Source organism: Myotis brandtii, unplaced genomic scaffold (genome assembly GCF_000412655.1).
Source record: "Myotis brandtii unplaced genomic scaffold, ASM41265v1 scaffold46, whole genome shotgun sequence".
NCBI lineage: Eukaryota > Metazoa > Chordata > Mammalia > Chiroptera > Vespertilionidae > Myotis > Myotis brandtii.
Window position 1 is genome coordinate 7,043,424 of NW_005367587.1, and position 21,198 is coordinate 7,064,621.

At 42.8% G+C, this 21,198-nt stretch overlaps 1 protein-coding gene across 4 annotated transcripts in view; it reads left to right on the plus strand.

Moving 5' to 3' along the window:
• Positions 1 to 21,198, plus strand: part of CD86 (CD86 molecule) — an 84,476-nt gene that overhangs the window by 5,873 nt on the left and 57,405 nt on the right. For 3 of the 4 annotated variants that reach the window (XM_005875374.2, XM_005875377.2, XM_005875375.2), the window contains exon 1: positions 20,644 to 20,803. The exons of the other annotated variant lie outside the window; for it this stretch is intronic. In XM_005875374.2, the coding sequence (XP_005875436.1) occupies positions 20,718 to 20,803 (86 nt within the window). In that variant the 5' untranslated portion in view covers positions 20,644 to 20,717. Of the gene's footprint in view, positions 1 to 20,643; positions 20,804 to 21,198 lie in introns of those variants that run through there. 4 annotated transcript variants of the gene reach the window in all.

A 21,198-nucleotide genomic window follows, 5' to 3' on the forward strand; every position in this document is an offset into this window, starting at 1 on the left:
GCGGGGGCAAGCAGGCCAGCAGGCAGAGTGGTTAGGGGCAATCAGGCAGGCAGGCAGGTGAGCGGTTAGGAACCAGCAGTCCCGGATTGCTAGAGGGATGTCGGACTGCCAGTTTAGGCCTGATACCTGTAAACTGGCAGTAGGACATCCTTTGAGGGGTCCCAGATTGGAGAGAGTGCAGGCCGGGCAGTGGGACACCTCCTCCCCCTCACCCCACACACACACACAAATTTCTTTTTTTTTATATATATTTTATTGATTTTTTTTACAGAGAGGAAGGGAGAGGGATAGAGAGTTAGAAACATCGATGAGAGAGAAACATCAATCAGCTGCTTCCTGCACACCTCCTACGGGGGATGTGCCCGCAACCAAGGTACATGCCCTTGACCGGAATCGAACCTGGGACCTTTCAGTCCGCAGGCCGACGCTCTATCCACTAAGCCAAACCAGTTAGGGCAGCCCCCCTCACCCCCTGCACAAATTTTGTGCACCGGGCCACTAGTACCTTAATAAGAGTGCATACTGCCAGAGAAAGAAACTGAATACATGTCTCAGATGTGGGAGGGGGAGTGTCCAAAACGATTAGGTTACCTAAGTGAAGAGGAGAAAAATGTTTCACAAAGCAGAGAGTAGTCACAGGATCAAATTCTGCAGAAAGGTGAAGTAGGAGAATGACTGAAAATGTCAATCCTGAGGCCTTCAGTGACCTTTGTAGAATACTCCCAGTTAAGTAGGAGTAGACCTCAGAGAGCTGAGAACGTGGAGACAGCAAATAGACTACTGCTGAAAAACATTCGGTGATGAAAGGGGACCTCTTCACTGGGCCAAACTCGCCTCTACTGTCCATAAAGAGCCACAGGGAAACAACTTGAGTTGAGTCAGCCGAACCTGGAGTATCCTCTAACTTAACAGCTAAACACGGGAGAGAAAAGTCAATACTTCTTATTCCACTCAAAACTGGTTTGGGAAGGATTTCAGGAAGAAAATGATTTTTGTAGTTGTCATTTTACACATTGGGATTTTGGTACAAACACAGATTCCACTCTGTTTTGTTAAGCCATAGAAAGTTGTTATTCAAGGCTTCTCAAAGATGAAACCCATGGTGAATTTGGTGATGAAAAGAAGAAAACAAGTTTGAGTGAAATTTTGGGGATCACCTATCATTTATTTCAATAAGCAGGGGGAAAAAAACACCCATAGACTTGGAATGGAGAAGTATTAAAGCACTTTCTTAGAAATCTTTGAACTCAAAATGAGTCTTAAATTTTCTTTCCGTAGTCTCAGGGATTTGATTGCCAAATAACCCAATGTCACAGTTCTATATTAGGGAATCAAATTAATCAGATTTTACTAAAAAAAATCTAATAAAAGACCGAATAATAATAAAAAGAATGAAGTAAACCAGTCACTACCAGCCAGAAATTCCCATGGAGCAAAATCTTAAGTAAATACCCAAAAGATAAACCTAGATCATCATGCCCATCTTACAAATATTTTCAACCAACTAAAGAATAAATCTTTATCAAGAACCTGATAGTTCTAAGGCTTTGTGAAGAAACAGCCAACATGTAGTTTTAATAGTCTAACTGGGAATATAAAACAATTATAAAATGACAAAAATGCCCTACCTGGTTTGGCTCAGCCTACAGACAGAAGGGTCCCAGGTTTGATTCCAGTCAAGGGTCACATGCTTTGGTTGTGGGCTCAATCCCCAGTGGGGGGCATGCAGGAGGCAGCCGATCAATGATTCTCTCTAATCATTGATGTTTCTATTTCTCTTTCCCTCTCTGAAATCAATAAAAATATATTTTAAAAAATAAAATAAAATGACAAAAGCAATCCAGTGCAGTTAATAACTGTGATTAAAAAATATAAATATAAATGACAAAAATATTCATTCTTATTAGATATTAAAGAAACACCAAGTCCAACACCAATTAGATATTTTCATTTATCAAATTAAATAGTAAAAAAAACAAATGAATGATCCAATTAAAAAAGACTAAAGATATAAAAAGACACTTCCCCAAAGAGGATATGTAAGTACAGGTGACAAGTAAGTACATGAAAGGATGTTCAATGTCATTAGCCATTATGGGAATTAAAGTTAAAACCACAGTGAGCTATCACTGTACACCTATCAGAATTGCTAGAATCTATCTATATATATACTTTTAAAAGCCTAAGTGACAGTCTGACTGCTCAACCTGTAGCTATGATGTGCACTGACCACCAGGGGGCAGATGCTCAATGCACAGGCATGGAAACATGGAACAGACTGATGAATCTCAGAGGGGTGGGGGGAGGGCGGAAAGAGATCTTATATGCATACTAGAGGCCTGGTGCATGGATTCATGAACCAGTGGGGTCCCTTGGCCTTGTCTGCAGGGATTGGGCCAAAACTGGCAGTCTGACATCCCCCAAGGAGTCCCAGATTGTGAGAGGGTGCAGGCCAGGCCGAGGGACCCCACTGGTGCATGAATCCGTGCACCGGGCCTCTAGTAAAAAATAAGAAAATAAACCTATCGTAAGTTGAGAAGCATCTGTACAAGCAAATACCCATTCTGGCTACTGCCTATTTCTCTATGTTCTAGTGTTTTCAGTTCATTCAGCACCTTTGTTCCAGGCACTGTGCCACACATTAGAAGTACACCAAAGATAAGTAAATATGATTTCTTTCCTCAAGGAGCTCAGCTTAGTGGTAAATATAGCAACTGTGATGATTTTTTTATGACAGTGAAGTGTGTGAGGTTCCACAGGAGCACAAAGGTAGCTGTTCCATTTGTCTGTAAGCATCATTGTGTCTTGAGTAAGTGTCTGTGATTAAAAAAATAACTATAAATGACAAAGTTTTGAGTCAATGCCAGAGTTTTGAGTCAGTCAGGCTGGTGTCAAATAATAGGTAGTTTTATGTTACTAGTGGTATCACCTTGGAGAAGCTACCCAGCTCCCTGAATGTCAGTGCCCCCATCTGTAAAATGTGGCTATGAGTGCTTACCAGTGCCATGAGGTTTATATGAATTTATAATAGATGTAAAAGCTTCTAAACTAATAAAAGAGACAGATGCAAATTGACTGTACCTTCATGATTCCCACCAGCCAATCAGGAGTGAGTATGCAAATTAACCCTCCAAAGATGGCAGATTAATTTGCATATGCAGGTGCCGAGTGGCCAGGGGCGGGGCGGGATGCTTGTGTTGTTGCCATGGCGACGATGCAGGCATTCTGCACTGCTCCAGCTGCTCCGGGCCTCTGGGCAGCGTGGGAAGGCGGAAAGGCAGCTCTGGGCTGGAGTGAAGGAGGTGCTGGCAACCAGAGGAAGGTAGGGCCATTCTTGCACAAATCTTCGTGCATCGGGCCTCTAGTGTGGAAATAAAATATTTTAGGCTTCACAATCTTTTCTTTAAAATCTATTCTTTCTTTTTAACTTTATTTTTCAATTACAATTTACATTCAATATAATTTTTTATTAGTTTCAGGTATACAGCATACTGATTAGATAATCTATACTTTATAAAGTGTTCCCCTGATATTGTTGTACCCAACTGATACCATACATAGCTATTACAATATTGTTACTCTATTCCCTACATTGTATTTTACATCCCCAGTATTCTGTAACTACCAATTTGTAGTTCTTAATTCCTTCACCTTTTTCACCTAGTCTTTCAACCCCTCTCCCCTCTGGCAAACATCAGTCTGTTTTCTGTGTCTATTATCCTGTTTTAGTTTTGTTTGTTCATTTATTTTGTTCTTTAAATTTCAGATATAAGTGAAATCATATAGTACTTGTCTTTCTCTGACTGAGTTATTTCACTTAGCAAAATATCCTCCAGATCCATCCATGCTGTCACAAATTATAAGATTTCATTCTTTTTTTTTTTTTTTTGGCTGAGTAATATTCCATTGTATATATGAACCACCTTTATATAAATTTGTCTATTGGTAGGCACTTGGGATGCTTTCATATCTTGGCTATTGTAAATAATGCTGTAATGCATATAGGGGTGCATAGGATCTTTCAAATTAGTGTTTTGGATTTCTTTGAATATATACTTAGAAGTGGAATCACTGGGTCATAAGGCAGTTCCATTTTTAATTTTTTGAGGACCCTCCATACTGTTTTCTATAGTGGTCGCACCAATCAGCATTTCCACCAATAGTTCATAAGGGTTCCCTTTTCTCCACATCCTCACCAACACTTCTTATTTGCGGATTCCTATATTTTAGGTTAAGACTCAATTTTCTTTAGCTTTATCTTTTCTGATTCAGTTCTAGCAAATAGATTTTTACCTATAATCTAGAAGTTGCCATAGTAGAACTCCTAATTATAGACAATGAAGGTGAATAAGGTAAAAGCCACCTAAAATATATTTTATGTAAACGTAGGATGCCAAAAACATTAAAATAAAATCTTGTTCTATAATTTATAATCATATGCATATCTTCTGAACTTTAAATAACTTATGCCTATTATGTCTCCTTTTAATTTATAAAGACACTAGAGGCCTGGTGCACAAATTCATGCACGGGTAGGGTCCTTCAGTCTGGCCAGCGATCAGGGTAATCAGGGCCAGTCAGCAGGGGCTGCGGGAGGTTGACCGGCTGCAGGAGGTTGGCTGTGGGAGTGCACTGACCACCAGGGGACAGCTACTGCATTGAGCGTCTGCTCCTTGCAGGCAAGCCTCAGATGGTGGCTGCCCAGCCGCCCAGGGCCGCCTGAGGCTCAGGTAACCAGGGCCAGCCGAGGCTTGCGCTGCTGACCATCGCAGCAGCAGAGGTGTGATGAGGCGTTGCCTTCCCCTGATCGCTGGTCGCCTCCCGCCCCTGAGGGCTCCCAGACTGTGAGAGGGGGAAGGACCTCCCCCCCTTCCAGTGCATGAATTTTCATGCACCAGGCCTCTAGTAAAATTATAAAGAAAACTAGAGTCCCAGTGCACAAAATTCATGCATGGGGGTGTGTGTGTCCCTCAGCCCAGCCTGCACCCTCTCCAATCTGGGACCCCTTGGGAGATGTCCAACTGCCACTGGGATTGGGCCTAAAAGGGCAGTCGAACATCCCTCTCACAATTCAGGACTGCTGGTTCCCAACCGCTTGCCTGCCTCCCTGCCAGCCTGATCACCCCCTAACCACTCCCCTGCCAGCTTGATCGATGCCAAACTGCTCCCCTGCCAGCCTGATTGCCCCTAACTGCCCTCCCCTGCTGACCTGGTCACCCCTAACTGCCCTTCCCTGCAGGCCTGGTTCCCCTCAACTGCCCTTCCCTGCAGGCCTGGTCCCCCCCAACTGCCCTCCCCTGCAGGCCTGGTCCCCCCCCAACTGCCCTCCCCTGCAGTCCTGGTCCCCCCAACTGGCCATCTTGTGTCCACATGGGGGTGGCCATCTGTGACCACATGGGGGTGGCCATTTTGTGTGTTGGAGTGATGGTCAATTTGCATATTACCTCTTTATTATATCGGATAATGCATAGAAACAAGAGAGCAAGTGATTATGTCAAAATAGTCATAGTGGTTGCCTCTAAATTGGTAAAATTACAGAAATAAGGTTTTTTTCTTCGCTTGAAATTGTTAAATCTACAGTGAATTCACATTACTCAGCAGAGCAGGATGAAATCAAGTTAAAAACTAATCGAGTGGTGAGGTACAGACTGTGAGTCAGGAGTGGCAAACCTAGAGTGCCTACAGAAACCCTTGCTAATAAGTGAGTGAAGGAGGCTTGTGGTTTATTACACCCTCATGTTGTGTGAATGGTGGAGCCGTGTTACACCAGCAGATGAGCCTCACCTGGAGCATTGCTTCTGCTCACCACTCTGTTGTGCTGTGTGCAGGAGTGAGGTCCAGCACACCTCAGTCTTATTTTTCAAGGGAAGTCAGAAAGGTAGCCTTATAGGTGAAATCTCCTGATTTTTACATACAGAGTGCCTCATTGTCCGGATGGGTTGATTTGGCCCAGGCCAGCAGCTTTTACCTCTGACCTGTGTTGTGCAACAGAGGATTAGAGGAGAGGGAGATCATTGTGAATGGAGTGGTTAAGGAATATGTTATGTTTCAGGCTGTAGGGAATCAGGGCTAGAAGGGAGGGGGCTGGGACTGTTTGTTTATTGACTTATTCAATAAAGTTTTATTTAATCTTGAGACAATGAAAATGAATCAGATAGAGATCCTATTTAGAAGCTACTCAGGAAGGAGATTTCCCCCCAGCTAACATTTCTTACCATATGGCAGGCATTTTGGTATACCATTTTACATCGTATATTATTTCATTTAATCCTCACAGGTCCAAGGGGTAGATACTATTATTGTTCCCCATTTTCCACACGTGGAAACTGAATCTTAGAGGTGTTAAGTGACTTTTCCAGGTCACGTAGCTGGTAGCAGAGCAGGAATTCCAGACCCCCATCTGATTCTAGACCAAAGCTCTAGATAAGCATGTTATACATTATGAAGATCAGGGGAGAAATAGATAACTCCCGGTAGCCAGAAAAGTGTGTGGATGGAAAGGTGTGAGGTTGGAGAGAGCTGTGTTGGGTCAGGGTCTAAAACAAGCTCTGGCAGCCAAATGATAGGGAGCCATTGGTCTGGGGCAGAGGGTAAAAACTAAAGGCTGGTAAACCAAAAATAGTACACAGACAGTAGTCGTTAAGAGTGATTTTTTAAAAAGAACTTTATAATTCATTGTCAGTACTTTAAAAATCTGGAGAAGTCACATAAATGTGGATGTCCAGCTCCTCTGGGAAATCAGAATACTTAGCAACACTGGGCCCATGTGCCCTTATAGCAGCAATTTTCAACCTTTCCCATCTCATGGCACACATAAACTGTACTAAAATGCTGCGGCACACCAAAAAACATATACTTTTTTGCTGATCTGACAAAAAAAAGATATAATTTTGATTCATTCACACCAGATGGCTATTGTTGTATTGGTTGTTGTTTTTTTTTTTTTTAATTTGACAGTCTAAAGGAAAAGAGGTCAGTGCCCCTGACTAAATAGTCAGGTATTGCATGTCCTAAAAATTCTTGCAGCACACCAGTGTGCCTGCCACGGCACACCAGTTGAAAATTGTCGCCTTATGGTAACAACTGGTGAATCAGCATGTAGGAAGGAATAACTAAATGGAGCAAGGCAGGTGAGAGCTGGGAGTGCAGAAGCTAAGGATGTTTGAAAGTATGAACCCAGAAAGACACTTTCTGAGGCCGCCAGACCCTAAGGCAGGTCCCATTTATTTTGTTCCCTTTTGAGTGGGTTGGACATGGTCCCAAGATTTTCAGCTGGGGTTGGAAGGAAGTGGATTGGGAGTGGGGGTGCTTGATTGAGGGCTCAGTGGAGAGGTGGAAATTAGAGGGACATGGAGAATTTAAACCACAGGGAATAAAAAAGTTAATGTGACCATTTAGTGGCTCACTCAAGATTCTGGTTCCAAGAGAATTCTCTGAGTTGCTAAGTATTCATGATTGCCAGGAAAACTAGTTAGGAAAAAAGAAAAACAAAAAAAAATTCAAACCCAGTTTTTTTAATGTCTCTAGTTATATTTTCACACATACAGGCAGAGTGATTCCTTTACACGCTATTTAAGTATTGATTTGAGAGTCTCACTCAGTTCTGGGGACCTTAGGAAAAACTTTCCTTAGATTAAAGGAACTTTGGACAGGTTACTTATTTCTCTAAGCCTCAGTTTCTTCATCTGTTAGAAGGTTTAATAGTTTCAAATTTGCAGACGGTAAAGATTAAGTGAGTGAATGGAGGAATATGAAGTGCATGGCTCATAGGAAGGAATAAATGATTGCTGTGATGAGCAGGGATGGGGCTAGGAACCTTACTTATGTTGTCCCAGAATCTTTACAATGACCATGTGAACGAGGTGTTATTTTCCCCCGTTAAACAGTAAAATGAGGAAATTGAGGTTTAGATTGGGTGTAGTAACTTACTCAAGGTCACACAATTAGTAAGCGGCAGAGTGGAGAGGCTTACTCAAAAAGTGCTAAGCTATGCCCCCCAAAAGTATGCTGCTATCTGTCTGACATTCTAATGATAATCATATAATATTATTGGCTAGAAATTCAAACAGATTCAATTCTATATCCTGCTAAAATCTTGAGGTCACCAGCTGTGTGTCCCTGGGCAAGTAGCCTAACTTCTTTGACATTCAGCTTCCTCATCTATAAAACTTTGTATGTTTATTGTATAGATTAAATGAACCAATACTTTTAAAGTTCTTAGCAGAACTTTTTAAACTTATAAACAATCAGCTCAGAGTTATTAACTTTAATAACAGTTACTGGACCTGTTACTGTACTGGGAATGCAAAGGGGAATGAAAGATATTCCCTGCCCTTAACTCAGGACATGACAGACATATGAACAGTGACATTAAAAATACATATATATTTTTTTGCTTGGCAAGCATGGCTCAGTGGTTGACTGTTGATCTATGAACCCGGAGGTCATGGTTCCATTCCTGGTCAGGGCACATGCCTGGGTTTCGGGCTCAATCCCCTGTGTGGGGCGTGCAGGAGGCAGCCAATGATTCTCTCTCATCATTGATGTTTCTATCTCTCTCTCCCTCTCTCTTCCTCTCTGAAATCATTAAAAAACATATTTAAAAAAAATTTAAATCTTTACTTGAGGACGGGGGCGGGGGACATCAATGTGAGAAAGAAACATGGACCAGTTGCCTCCCTCCCATAAGTACCCCAACTGGGGATCAAACCTGCAACATAGGTATGTGCCCTGACCAGGAATCAAACATGCAACCTTTGGTGTACAGGATGATGCTACAACCAACTGAGCCACCTGGCCAAGCCATGAACAGTGAATTTTTAACACAATGAGGAAATTGTTATAATGGAAGAATAAATATTGTTATTCGAGAGGGAGAAAGATACAAATATGGTGAAAAGAGAGGGAAGGATGGCTGGGAAGTGTTCAACTGTGAACTAAGGAGTAATCTGGATCTCAAAGGAATAGTAGAGTTTTGCAAACAGAGAAGGCAGGAAAGACATTTCAGGCAGAAGGAATAGCTTCTACAAACGCAAAGAAGGCAAAAAGTCTAAAAAGGTCTGGGAATCAGGGAATAGTGAATAGTTCATGTATGACTGGAGGGTAAGTTATACGGGGTGATTGATAGAAGCAGAAGAGAAACACTACATTCAGGCTTTGAAGGGCACTTGTGAAAGATCTTGTGTGCCCTGGTAAGAAATATGAAGAACAGATATCAAGTCTTTAAAGTAAGGACATTTTGTGAACAGATTGTTTTTGATGAAGGGCAGTAGTAAGAATAGTGAGAGTGGGAAGGAGACTTGACTTGGGGTGGTAAATATACAATACAATATACAGATGATGTATTGTAGAATTGTATGCCTGAAATGTTTATAGTTTTACTAGAGGCCCAGTGCACAAATTCGTGCACCAGTGGGAGGTCCAATCGGGCCAGCCTGGCTGGGGGGAGGGGCCATGGGCTATTGGCTGGCAGGCCCCACCCCCAATGGGGGGGGAGGCTGATCAGGAGTGGAGCTGGCTGGGGGGAAGGGCTGCCGGTGGTTGGCTTGGTGCCACTCCCACACCTGCTCTACCATCTGACCTGTGGGGCGATAGATTGGGACCAGGCCCCCCACTCAGCTCCCTCAGTGCTGTGAGCCAGGCAGCGGCCCCACCCCCAGCCGCCACCGTGGGGCGATCGGCAGGGTGATTGGGCCCCCACTCACACCCACTTTGACCTGGCACCAGCTACTCACCTGCTCCACCATCCCACCGCAGTCCCACTCTTTTCAGGGCCCATAGGGGCCGGCAGTGCCTCCACTGCCTCCTGCTGCCAGTGCTGTGTCGCTGATGCCTGCCATGTTCCACACCGCCCCCTGGTGGTCAGTGCACGTCATAGTGAGCAGTCGAACTCCTGGTCGAACAATTTGCATATTAGGCTTTTATTTTATAGGATTAACCAATGTCACCCCAATAGATTTGATTTTAAAAAAAGGTTTAAAAAAAAAAGAATAGTGAGAAGGAACCAGCCAGGAGGCTATTACAGTAGTTCAGACAAGAGGTGACGTAGACCCCCAGATTAGCCGCCAATGAATTGGAAGTGGGTGGTGAGAAATAGAAAGTGGAGGGTGACATAATACAATAGTGAAATCCAAGGTATGAAAATGGTTTGGTCCGGTCTTGCTTACCACAGTCATCCCAAAGGACCAAAACAAAAACAAAGTAAACCTCTTTTAAAAATAATCTCTTTTGTTTGTATGCAAATAGACCATGCAGAGTGAAAATGCAACTCAAGTGAGATGACGAGTGCAATATTTTGTCTCCAATCCGTAAAACGCAAAAATTGAATTGGTTTACCAATATTGTCCTTAAACATTCAACTCCTCACATTAAAACTGTAGCCAACCAGTATAAGACTGACGTGTGATTGTTTTCGATCATAAATCAGATCTGAGGAAAGCTAGTTAAGGCCCCTTTCAAAAGAGGCCATTCCTTACATCACTCAAGAGTAAGAGAAGTAACATCTTGTTTTACTGGAAAATTCCTTTCAAGTAGCAACAGCTCTGTGATAGCGGACCTTTGCAATATTTTAGCAAAGATATGCAAAGAGAGCTGCAAAATGACACCTCTATGGTTCTGCACCACCACTTGAAAACTACAAGTGCAAGTTGATAAATGCATATTTTAAGGGTTCTCAGAAGTCTATGAGCATTGCTTTTGGTTACTAAGACGCCACAGGGAAGTGAACCTTGGGGGGTGCAATGCCCTCTCCCTTAACCCTGGTGTGAAATGGAAGCTTCAAAACATCCAGTTTTGTTTTGTTTTGTTGTTTTGTTTTTTAAACAAGCTTAGTCATATTGTCTGTGTTCTGTATGCTCCAATCTATTTTATCTTACTCTGTAGTGCATATTTTACTTATACTCTTATATAAATATTTTGCATAAAAAGGTGCTTTCACACATCTTCATGCTTCCCTAAATTTGAAATTTGCTGCCATTTGTTAAAATGTGCTAGTTTTGTTTTGCATTATATTCTTTCCTCTGAGCACATAGAAAAAAAAATGTATGGACTTAACTCTTCAAGCAACTTTTACATTCGGAATATTAGCTCATTTTATTTCTTCTGAGGTTGTAAAGGAAATGGCAGGTGGCAGATACTTTGTGAAAGAAATGACAGTTTATCAGAATGTGTAAGCACACACCCTTAAGCAAACGGGCCACTTTCCATTCAGAGATCACAATCTTCTGAATTCGGGTTTAACATTCCCAGGGAACAGCAAAGATTGAAAGGGTGATAAGCTTGGAATCAGATACTTTGTTGAATTCTGAAAGTGCCATCACTGATATTGGTAGCTTATTGGTAATGTGTAAGCTTGCTGCTGTATGTGTTTCATTCATCTTGGAAATATTTTACTGAGTCTTATTTGTTCACTAATAGGCCACCTTTTGTGTATTGTTTTGTAAACCTTACTGAATGGCTAGAATATAGGATTACTAAATTAGGAGTTCAAGACCACTTAGTCTACCCTTCCCGTGAGTGAGTTGTCTCTACCATGCCATCCATGACTAGCGGTCATGCAGACACCATGGCCATTTAAATTATAAAGTGAAGAATAACCCGTATCTCTTGGAGAAGCCCATTCCTGAGATAGAGGGCCTGGGGAATTTTTTGCTTAATATGTTTTTTTTCTTTATTGATTTGAGAGAGAGAGAAAAGGAGAGAGAGAGAGAGAGAGAGAGAGAGAGAGAGAGAGATTAATTGGCTGCCTTCTGCACACACCCTGTCCAGGGATCAAGCCCACAACCTGAGCATGTGCCCCGACCGAGAATTGTACTGGTGACCTTTCACTGCACAGAATGATGCTCAATCAACTGAGCCACACTGACCAGGGCTGGGGAATTTTTTCTTAATTGTGATCTATATGACCTAGTAAATCTACTTCATGCTCTTAAGATGGTATTTAATCATTATGATAAATAAGTGAAGTTGTTTATGTTGAAAATCACTTGGTGGCAAGTACCTTGACATTATTAGATTGTGCAGGTGTTTCTTACACTCATCTGCAGGCTCTGGGAAGGCAAGGACTCACCTTGGATCCCAGGACCAGCCCAGGGCTTGTACTCAATCAGGACTGGTTCAGTATTTGTTGAACGAATGATGGCAAAGTAAAAAGTGGAAATTCCAAATGGTGCAATTATAGCTATTGATGTTAAAGTATTGTTGGAAAATGTTAAATATTACTGAGATACAAAAATGGGTAGGAATAAATGTAAAGCATAAAAATGTGTGAATTTGCGTGTCACTAGAGCCTATAGTTGCTACCAGTTCTGATGGACACCCTGGCACCACCCCTGCAACTCTGCCCACGCCCTTTCATGAGGTGTTTGTTCACAGGTGGGCAAGCAAGCTGGGACAGCTGCCCTGGGTGTGTTCTTGCGGTTATAATCCTGATCTCTAGTCTCCAGGGGGTGAGTTATGAGTCCCTCAGTTCCACAAACTGCAGTCCTTCTCTGGCTTAGCCTTGTTTCCTGACCCATGGTCCAGTTCCCCACTGGCTCCTGGGGCTGTTCCCCAGGGATGGGCCTTGTTCCACAGGAAGAAATGATGATGTGCCTCCTTCCACCACACTATAGATACCACACTTCCCAGAAACTCTTGATTCTGGGGGTGACACAGCACTACTCCCCGCCCCCACCATTCTGCCATATTCCACCAGACCACCAACCCCTCTCAGACCCTGGGTATGGAAAGATTGGCTCCTCACTTGCTGGGGTTGTTGTCCCTAGCCTGAACTCTACCCAACCCCACCTTCCTCATCTCGCCCACTTGCCCACACTGCTAAACTCATAGGTCATCTGAAGGCCAAACCTACCCCTGGTACGATGGTACTCCTTTTTCTAAACTGCATGCATCACGATGCTTACCTTTTCGACATTTTTTTCTTAACCTCCTTTTTTTTCCTTTTTTTTTAAATTTTCTTTTTTTTAAATTTCTTTATTGGTTAAGGTATTACAAATGTGTCCTCATTTCCCATTAACCCCCAACCTTCCCCCCACCCCCCTCTCATACTCTCATCCCCCTGTTGTCCGTGTCCATTGGTTTGGCTTATATGCCTGCATACAAGTCCTTTGGTTGATCTCTCCCCCTTACCCCTTCCCTCCCCTACTTTCCCTCTGGGGATTGATAGTCTGATCGCTGTTTCTCTGTCTTTGGATCTGTCCCTGTTCATCAGTCTATGTTGTTGTCTATATTCCGCAAATGAGTGCGATCATGTGGTATTTATCTTTCTGACTGGCTTAACCTCCTTTTAATATGTGCTAATGTAATTTTCAGTGTATTTTGCTGCTGAAGTCAGGTATGTTTTATTTATCCACCATTTGATTTTGAGAGAAAGTGCAGACAAGAATCTTTTGCACTCACTTGATAGGATCTTACAAATAACTGTTGGCGTCTTACAAACAACTGGCTTGCCTTTCTGAGTTTTTCTTTTTTTCAGCATGCATGAATGATGGTTGTGAATTTGCATCCTGAGAAAGTCATAAAAGAAGGTACCTCAGGGCAGGGAGACCAAACAAGCCAGCCTGTGGTAGAGATTGTAAGAGTGAGGGTCTCTGCCTCCCTCAGACTCAGTTGTAGGATTTAAACATGGAGGTGGCACTGTCTGACACAATTTGAGCTTGCTACAGCAACGAAGTCTAACCTATTCCGGTGCTCTCCTCTATGAGACAAGCCGTTATATAGACTTAGACAGTGTTCTGGCGGTGAGCTAATGTGCAGTTCAGCTATGCTCCTGTTCAACTTCACGAGGTGGCAAAATTTTGGCTCAGACAAAGAAAAAGACTCAACCTCTAATGCTTAACTGTATAAAAGTTGCTTTTAAGTGTAGGTCAAGACTGTATCACCACCTCAAAGAAAAAAAAAGAAACTTATTACATTTCTAAGAATGTTCCTCCAGAAACATGGAACTGAAAGCTATTTTTTAAATTGATCTGGCCCTTAGAAAACAATGGGGCTTTTCTTTAATTTACCTAAGGAATTGACATAAAAATCTACGGACCTGCACCAGCAATCTGCAGAAAATGTCAAACTAGAAGGCAGAAATACAAAACTGGAGATTTTTCACAGCAACATGGTGTGTATGGTATTTGATTATATGTCTGCAATGTGGAGAAGTGAACCTTTGGACTGTGAAATTGATGCTAATTTTCTCACCCACTAGTCTAGAAGGCGTCTAAAATGCCACACCATTAATTTCGTTGCTTTACCAGGAATCAGTGCATGTGGTTAGTGTGTGTGTTTTTTAAATGAATAAACTTTATTTTTAGAACAGTTTTAGATTTACAGAAAAATTAAGCAAACAGTACAGAGAATTCCCAAACACCCCCCTTCTCTACACAGTTTCCCCTATTTTAACCATCGTGCATTAGTGTGATATGCTTGTTACAATTAATGAATCAATATTGATACGTTATTAATAACTAAAGTCCATATATGATATTGAGATTGTCTCTTGGTATTCTATAGTTCTATGGATTGTGACAAATTTATAATAACAAATCCACCATTACAGTGTCATAAAGAATAGTTTGACTGTACTGCACATATTTATTTGTCCTTGCATCCCCTGGCAACCACTGATCTTTTTACTATTTCTGTGGTTTTGTCTTTTCCTGAGTGTCATCTTGTTGGAATCACACAGTATGTAACCATTTCAGACTGGCTTCTTCTGTTAGACAAAATGCATTTAAAGTTCCTCCATATCTTTTTGTGGCTTGACAATGCATTTCTTTTTATCATTGAACTATATTCCATTGTATGGATGTACCATCGTTTGTTTATCCATTTACCTATTAAAGGGCATCTTAGTTGCTTCCAGTTTTTGGAGTTAATGAGTACAGGTGCTATAAATATTTACGTGCAGGTTTCTGTGTAGACATAAATTTTCAACTCATTTGGGTAAACACCTAGGAGCATGATTGCTGGATCATATGGTAGGCTTATATTACAATCATCAGTTTTTATAAGAAACTAATTGGATGTGTTCCAAAGTGCCTATATAATTTTTTTCACCAGCAATAAATGAGAGTTCTTATTAATCCACAGCCTTGTCAGCAATTGCTGTTGTCATTTTTTGGGGGGGATTTTAGGCATTTGAAAAGGTAGGTGTAGGAGTAGCTCATTGTTTTACTTATCAAATTCTTAATGACATATGATACTGAGCGTCTTTTCATGTATTAATTGCCATCTGTATATCTTCTTTGGTGAGGTGTATGATCAGATCTTTTACTCATTTAAAACATCATTTTTCAATTACAGTTTACATTCAATATTATTTTGTATTAGTTTCAGGTGTACAGAATAATGGTTAGGCAATTATATACTTTACAAAGTGGTTCCCCCCATCTATATTTCACATTCCCACCTGACACTGTACATAGTTATTACAGTATTATTGATTACATTCCCTATGCTGTACTTTACATCCCCATAACTATTCTGTAACTACGAATTTGTACTTTTCAATCCCTTTTTCTCCCCTCTAGCAACCAATCATTAGACTGATTTCTGTGTCTATGAGTCTGTTTCAATTTTGTTTGTTTATTCTTCTGCCCATTTTTAAATTAATTGGTCTGTTTTCCTTATCTTTGAGTTTTAAGAATTCTTTGTATATTTTGGATACCAGTCCTTTATCATATATATGTTTTACAAATATTTTCTCCCAGTCTGTGATTCGTCTTTTCATTTTCCTAACAGTTAGTATACTTATGATTTAAGGAGAAAGGGTTCTAAAAACACAATGTTCCAATAGCAGCAAAAGGAAGATTTCATAGCAAATGCTTTCTGTTCTCCCTCAGGCTGTGTCAGGAAACCCGGCCTGTGGGCCCAGCAGAGTTACATTGGAAGGGGAGAGTCAGGTCCTGGAGGCTGTGGCTGACGACCCTGCATCACTAGAGGTTGTGCAGCAGGGCTGGGAATGAGAACAGGACCCCACCCGGAGCTGCATCACTTCTAAATCAAGAACAATTTGGGAACTGTGTTTACGATCCAATCCTGGGCCCCCCTTGCATGGATGCTACTATGCATCGGGTATGAATTGCTGTCCATGAATCCCAGTATGCAAGAGATTATCACTTTTTTGTCTCCTTTTATTCAACCTAATACCACCTCTGAGCCCCCATTTCTACCAGTTGACAGGAGACTCTATCTTGATCATACAGGGGCCCCCTACCCCTCCTGCAGCCCAGTCAGAATTCAGGAAGCTTGCCTGGTGCCTAGAAAGTGGCCAAAGGACCTCAAGTCCCCGGTCTGTCTTGGTTGGCATTGGCAACTTCACTCTAGCCCATAGTGGTCTGTGAAGCCTGGCAGCTCTCTGCCTCCATGCCACAGTGGGGGACGACATTATCTGCTAGGCTGGGCCCTCTGAGCCAAGGGCACCTCCTCTGTAGGAATGAGCCATCACCCCTGAGGTAGTTATCCCCTTGGGAGCACTGAGACAGGATGCTTGGTCCCACTGTTTGCAGCATCCTCACATCTGTGCCCTTCCCTCCCTTCCTCTTGCATCTCAAAAGCACTCTGTCTCTTTCTCTCACCTTCTAGGGCACCTGGATTGTGTCTTCCATGGGCTTTCTCAAGGGTTCAGAAGCACCTTTGACTGCTAGTACTAGTATAGGTTTCTCCTACTTTCACCCCTGCCAAAATCCCTGTGTCAAGAAAACTCAGAAAACAAACACTAATGAACATTTCAATCAATAATGTTGCTGCAGTTATTTGTGGAGATTATTTTACCCTATATTGGCACCCCACCACCTGGCATAGTTTTAGACGGCCTCCTGACCACTGGCCACAGGAAGCCACCTACAGAAGGCCACAAATACATGGCTGGAATTGAAACTTTCAGCTAAGTGTTTAGGTGTTGCCCAATGCCTGCAGGTTTCCAGCTTTGCCTCACAGAGTGGATCCTAACTAGGTGGTCCCAGGGACCTCTCTCTTGGGCACTGTTGAGCTGGGACTACCAGGAAGGTGTCTGTTTCTCCCACCCGGAGACCATCTGTAGCCACTCCCTTCCTGCTGCTTAGCCTTGGCTTCCTCAGACCTGAGAGCATCCGGGAGTGAGGCGCTGGAGGAAGCAGCCCCACAAAGAAAGTAGCTTTCTGAGGTTACCAGCAACTTCCTTCCCTCTAAACACAAGGAATGTATGGGGCACGGTTACAGTGTTTTGGACAGGTTCAAGCCTTGGACTGAGGAGAGGGCACAGTCCTCTCGTTGCCACGTGCAAGTCCCAGCTGGAGGGCAGAGCCTTCCCAGCACAATTATAGCCAACAGCTATAGCTGTAAGCTTGAACCTGTGGTCCGAACATGTGGCCCCATGTGCCTGTGTGATAGAGTTCAGGTGCATCGAGAATGTTGTAAACATCTTGATGACGCCCCTACTTTACCTCTTGGCATCTGCTGAAAATTAAAGACATGCTTGTGGTCGTTGGCGCTGTCTCCTTAGCAGGGAAGCAGTGTCCCACCGACACCCAGCTTTTCATTCTCATGTCTGTCTTTTCTAAGCCTTTCACCACCCCCACTCAGGGTCACTGAACCAGGCTGAGCTGGCATGGCACCTAAGGCGCCCTAGGGCTGAGTATGCCATGGCCGTGCTGGCTCCCCACAGGAATTGATCTTCATGCTACCATACCTCCTCTCAGCATTTCATATTGCTGACCACCATTTGGCCACCATCAGTGTTGAAACTTCTCTGCGCTTGGCTCTTATAACTTTTGGGTAAGCCCTCTTTCTCAGGTTTTGGAGTGGCACAAAACTCAAGAGGGATGGCAAATACAGTGGATGACATGTGGCAGATTCAGAGTTATTTTCATTGGCCCCAAACACTGACACACAAACAAAATGAGGCCAAGGGGTGGTGATCTGACTTGATATAAAAAAAAAAATCATGGCCACCCACTTTCCCAATGCAACTGCTTACAGGTAAATTTGATCTCTGACCCATGAACGGAAGTAATCTTGTTATTGTCCGTTCCATCCAGTGAGCCCCCTCTGCAAGGAGGTATGTTCACAAATTCAGGGGCCCCAGGTGCCAGAGGGAGAGCTGTCAAGTTAATTAGGTCTACAGACCACATCATATGAGGAACAGTTGAGGACACTGATTATATTTAGTTGAGAGAAGAGACTATTAAGGAAATTTATAAAATCTGCTTTCCAGTATTTGGGGTGTTTTATATAAAGGGGGAAATTTATATATATATATTCTTATAGTTCCAGATAACATGACAGGGACAACTTGATGGTACTTATGGGGCTGGAGAGTGAGGGATGGGAGATTGGAGGTTATTAGAAAGAAGACCTTTCTCTTATAACTGTCTTATCAGGTAGTGAGTTTTTCCAACATAAGTGAGAAAACAAAGCTTATCCATCTATCAGCGATGACATCAGGGGGACCTTGCTTGAGTGAGAGACTGGAATGATTTCTGAGATTCCTTAAACAACCTTGCAACTCTGTCTTCGAATAAGAGAATCCGATGACACCATCTCGTTCTTTATTTCTGCTGCCTGACTCACAGTATTGAGGGAGAGCTGCTCTAGGAAGAAACTGAAATAAGTAGATGAGGGAAGGGTCATGGAAAAGAGAAAACAATTAAACAACTTAAAAAAATAACTTACTATATGCCAGAATCTGTGCTAAACACCATATGTATGTCATCCTCTTTAATCCTCACAACAAACTCGTGAGGTATTTAGTCTTACTTCTGTGAGAAAACGAAGGCTCAGAGAAATTAAGTAACTTCCCCAAGGACACACAGGCACTAACTAGTGGAGCTAGGGTTTGAACACAGATCTCTGTGATTCTAAAACCCAATGTGACGTGTTATTTTCACCCATCCTTTATTTATGAAAAATGGTATTGCTTTGAGAAAAAAGTGTTAGTGTTAACATGAAGATACTGTTTAAAATAAATTCACTTAGAGTTTAGAGAAAAGCATTGAATAACAAATAACACCGATTTTACATGGATATAAAGTGGTACTAGTAGCTAAAATGAGTGTAATTTGGGAAATACCATCCCAAGAGTTTTGATAGCAGGACCTTCCAATTTAGCCTATCTTGTGTTTTGATTGCTGAGTACCAGGAAAAGAAGAAAACTTAAAAACTAAGTAGGATATGAATTAATTCTCCTGTGCTCGGATGGGTGGGTTATTTCACGTGTTACAATAAAGAAACCAAATGGACCCTTGCAAATTAAAAAAAAAAATGATATGATTGTAAAATCCAGAGGAAAACCCCAGGTGGGGCCTATTCGATAAAGGATGAAGTTTCCAAGGTATGCACATAGACGGGCTGAGAGGAAGTGATGACCTGTGAGTCAGGGCCCAGGACCCACACAGGAGTCCTTTGGGTTTGAGAGGCCCCGTGTGGAAGGCGAAGGGTTTTACAGACCTGTTTTGGGAAGAATGATCATCACCTTTCCAGTGATAGAGGGAAGATCTTTGTGGAAAGTTCAAAGTTAGAATTGGAAAGTCCAAAAAGAAGATAGGAAAGTAATCGTGAAGACTAAATAGCTGCATGGCATGCTCTGTGCCAGATGACTTACATGCAAATCTCCTTTGTTTTGCACAACAATGCAGCAAGGAAGCTGTTACATCTCATAGATGAGAAGACTGAGACTGGGAGATGCTCAGTAATTTGCCCAGAATGCAGTGGTCAAGCCAGGATTTGACTGTGGACCGCCAGTTCCAAGCCTGCAATAGCTCCCCCTGCACCACACATCCTTGCTTGAGTGAGCGTCCTCAACCCCAGACAGCAACAGCTTTCACTTTGTCACTTAATTTCTCCAGCCATGCAGGACATGGCTAGCCTCCAAGAGAGTGGGGGAGACGTGCTTGGAGAGGGCTGCCTCTCTCCTGAGCTCTAATGCTGCAGACTCAAAGGCACATAAATGTCTCCCACCTTGAGCAGGAAACTTTGCAGGGCCTGATGAGGTCAGAAAAAGAAGCCATGAATGTGGGGGCAGGATTATATTTGTAAAGCCTGCCCCTGCTGAAGCACTAGGCTTGGAAAAATCCACTGGGCATTCACATATATTTTACACTTCCACTTTGACTTGTTTACCCAGTCTCAAGAGTACCACTCATTTCTAGGAATAGTGGACCAAGGTAATAGAAACATTCTAGATTAGGACATCTAGGATTAGATTGGGATAATATGAAAGTAGGGGCTGTGTATATCATTGGCTTCTAGCAGGATCCATGGAGTGGTAGGTACTCGATGAATGATTTGGGAAGAAGGTGCCAGGTGAAACATCTGGTCTCCTTGCTCTCTCTGGTCTTGAAGTCCTTCCACGCCAGACACAGTGCCTAACACATGGCTGCCCAGTAAAACATTTGTTGAACTGAGCTGAATCTTTCCCTACTGATAAAGGCTGCACGCCTGGATCTGTCCCTCTTTTAGGGAATGTGTGTTTCTCATGTTTGTGGCTGGGGCTGTCTTTGGGGGTTTTCCTCAGGGCTTTACACTCACTCACTCTCTGAGAGTGCATTCGTAGTCATTATGATCAGTGGAAATGCCCACCTGCCAATCTTATCTGGAGCAAGAGCCCAGCCCTTTCTGGGTGTTATTTCTCTCTAGTCAGTTCCCCTTTTTGCATTTGAGTTCTGGCCTCGGCGCTAACATTTTTTCTCTCTACGCGGAGTGTTAGGAAAAATGGGTAGCTCACTACGGCTCCTCTTCATTTTTTCTTGATGCCTTGCTTCTGTGTTCCTTGGGAATGCTACTGGGCTTATACATCTGGTCTCTGGGAGCTACGGTGGATGGGCATTTGTGACAGGTATGTTCTAATGAAGCTCGTGTGCCTGGGGAGCGCCGTGTGTGGTAAAGGTGCGTCTGCGGCAGATGTTCAGTGGTCGGGCTGATGGCTAGCAAGAGAGGGGGTAAGAAGGGGTGTGGAGTACCTTCTTAAAACCATAGACCATGAGGCTTGATTCTCAGACTGGCTATGTTCGAGGTAGGGCATTACAAAACTGTGGTTCAGCCAGATTCCTTTGTCTGCTTTGATAAACTTAGCCACAGGACAGGCAGGAAATAGAAGGGACCACTTAAACAACTGATACCCTCCCTTGGCCTTAGAGTGCTGGGGCTCCAAGCAGCTCTGCTTCAGGAGAAACTATCCAAGGATGCTGGCCTGAGCCCTTTGTGCCAGTGGAAAGCCAGGGGTGGGTTGGG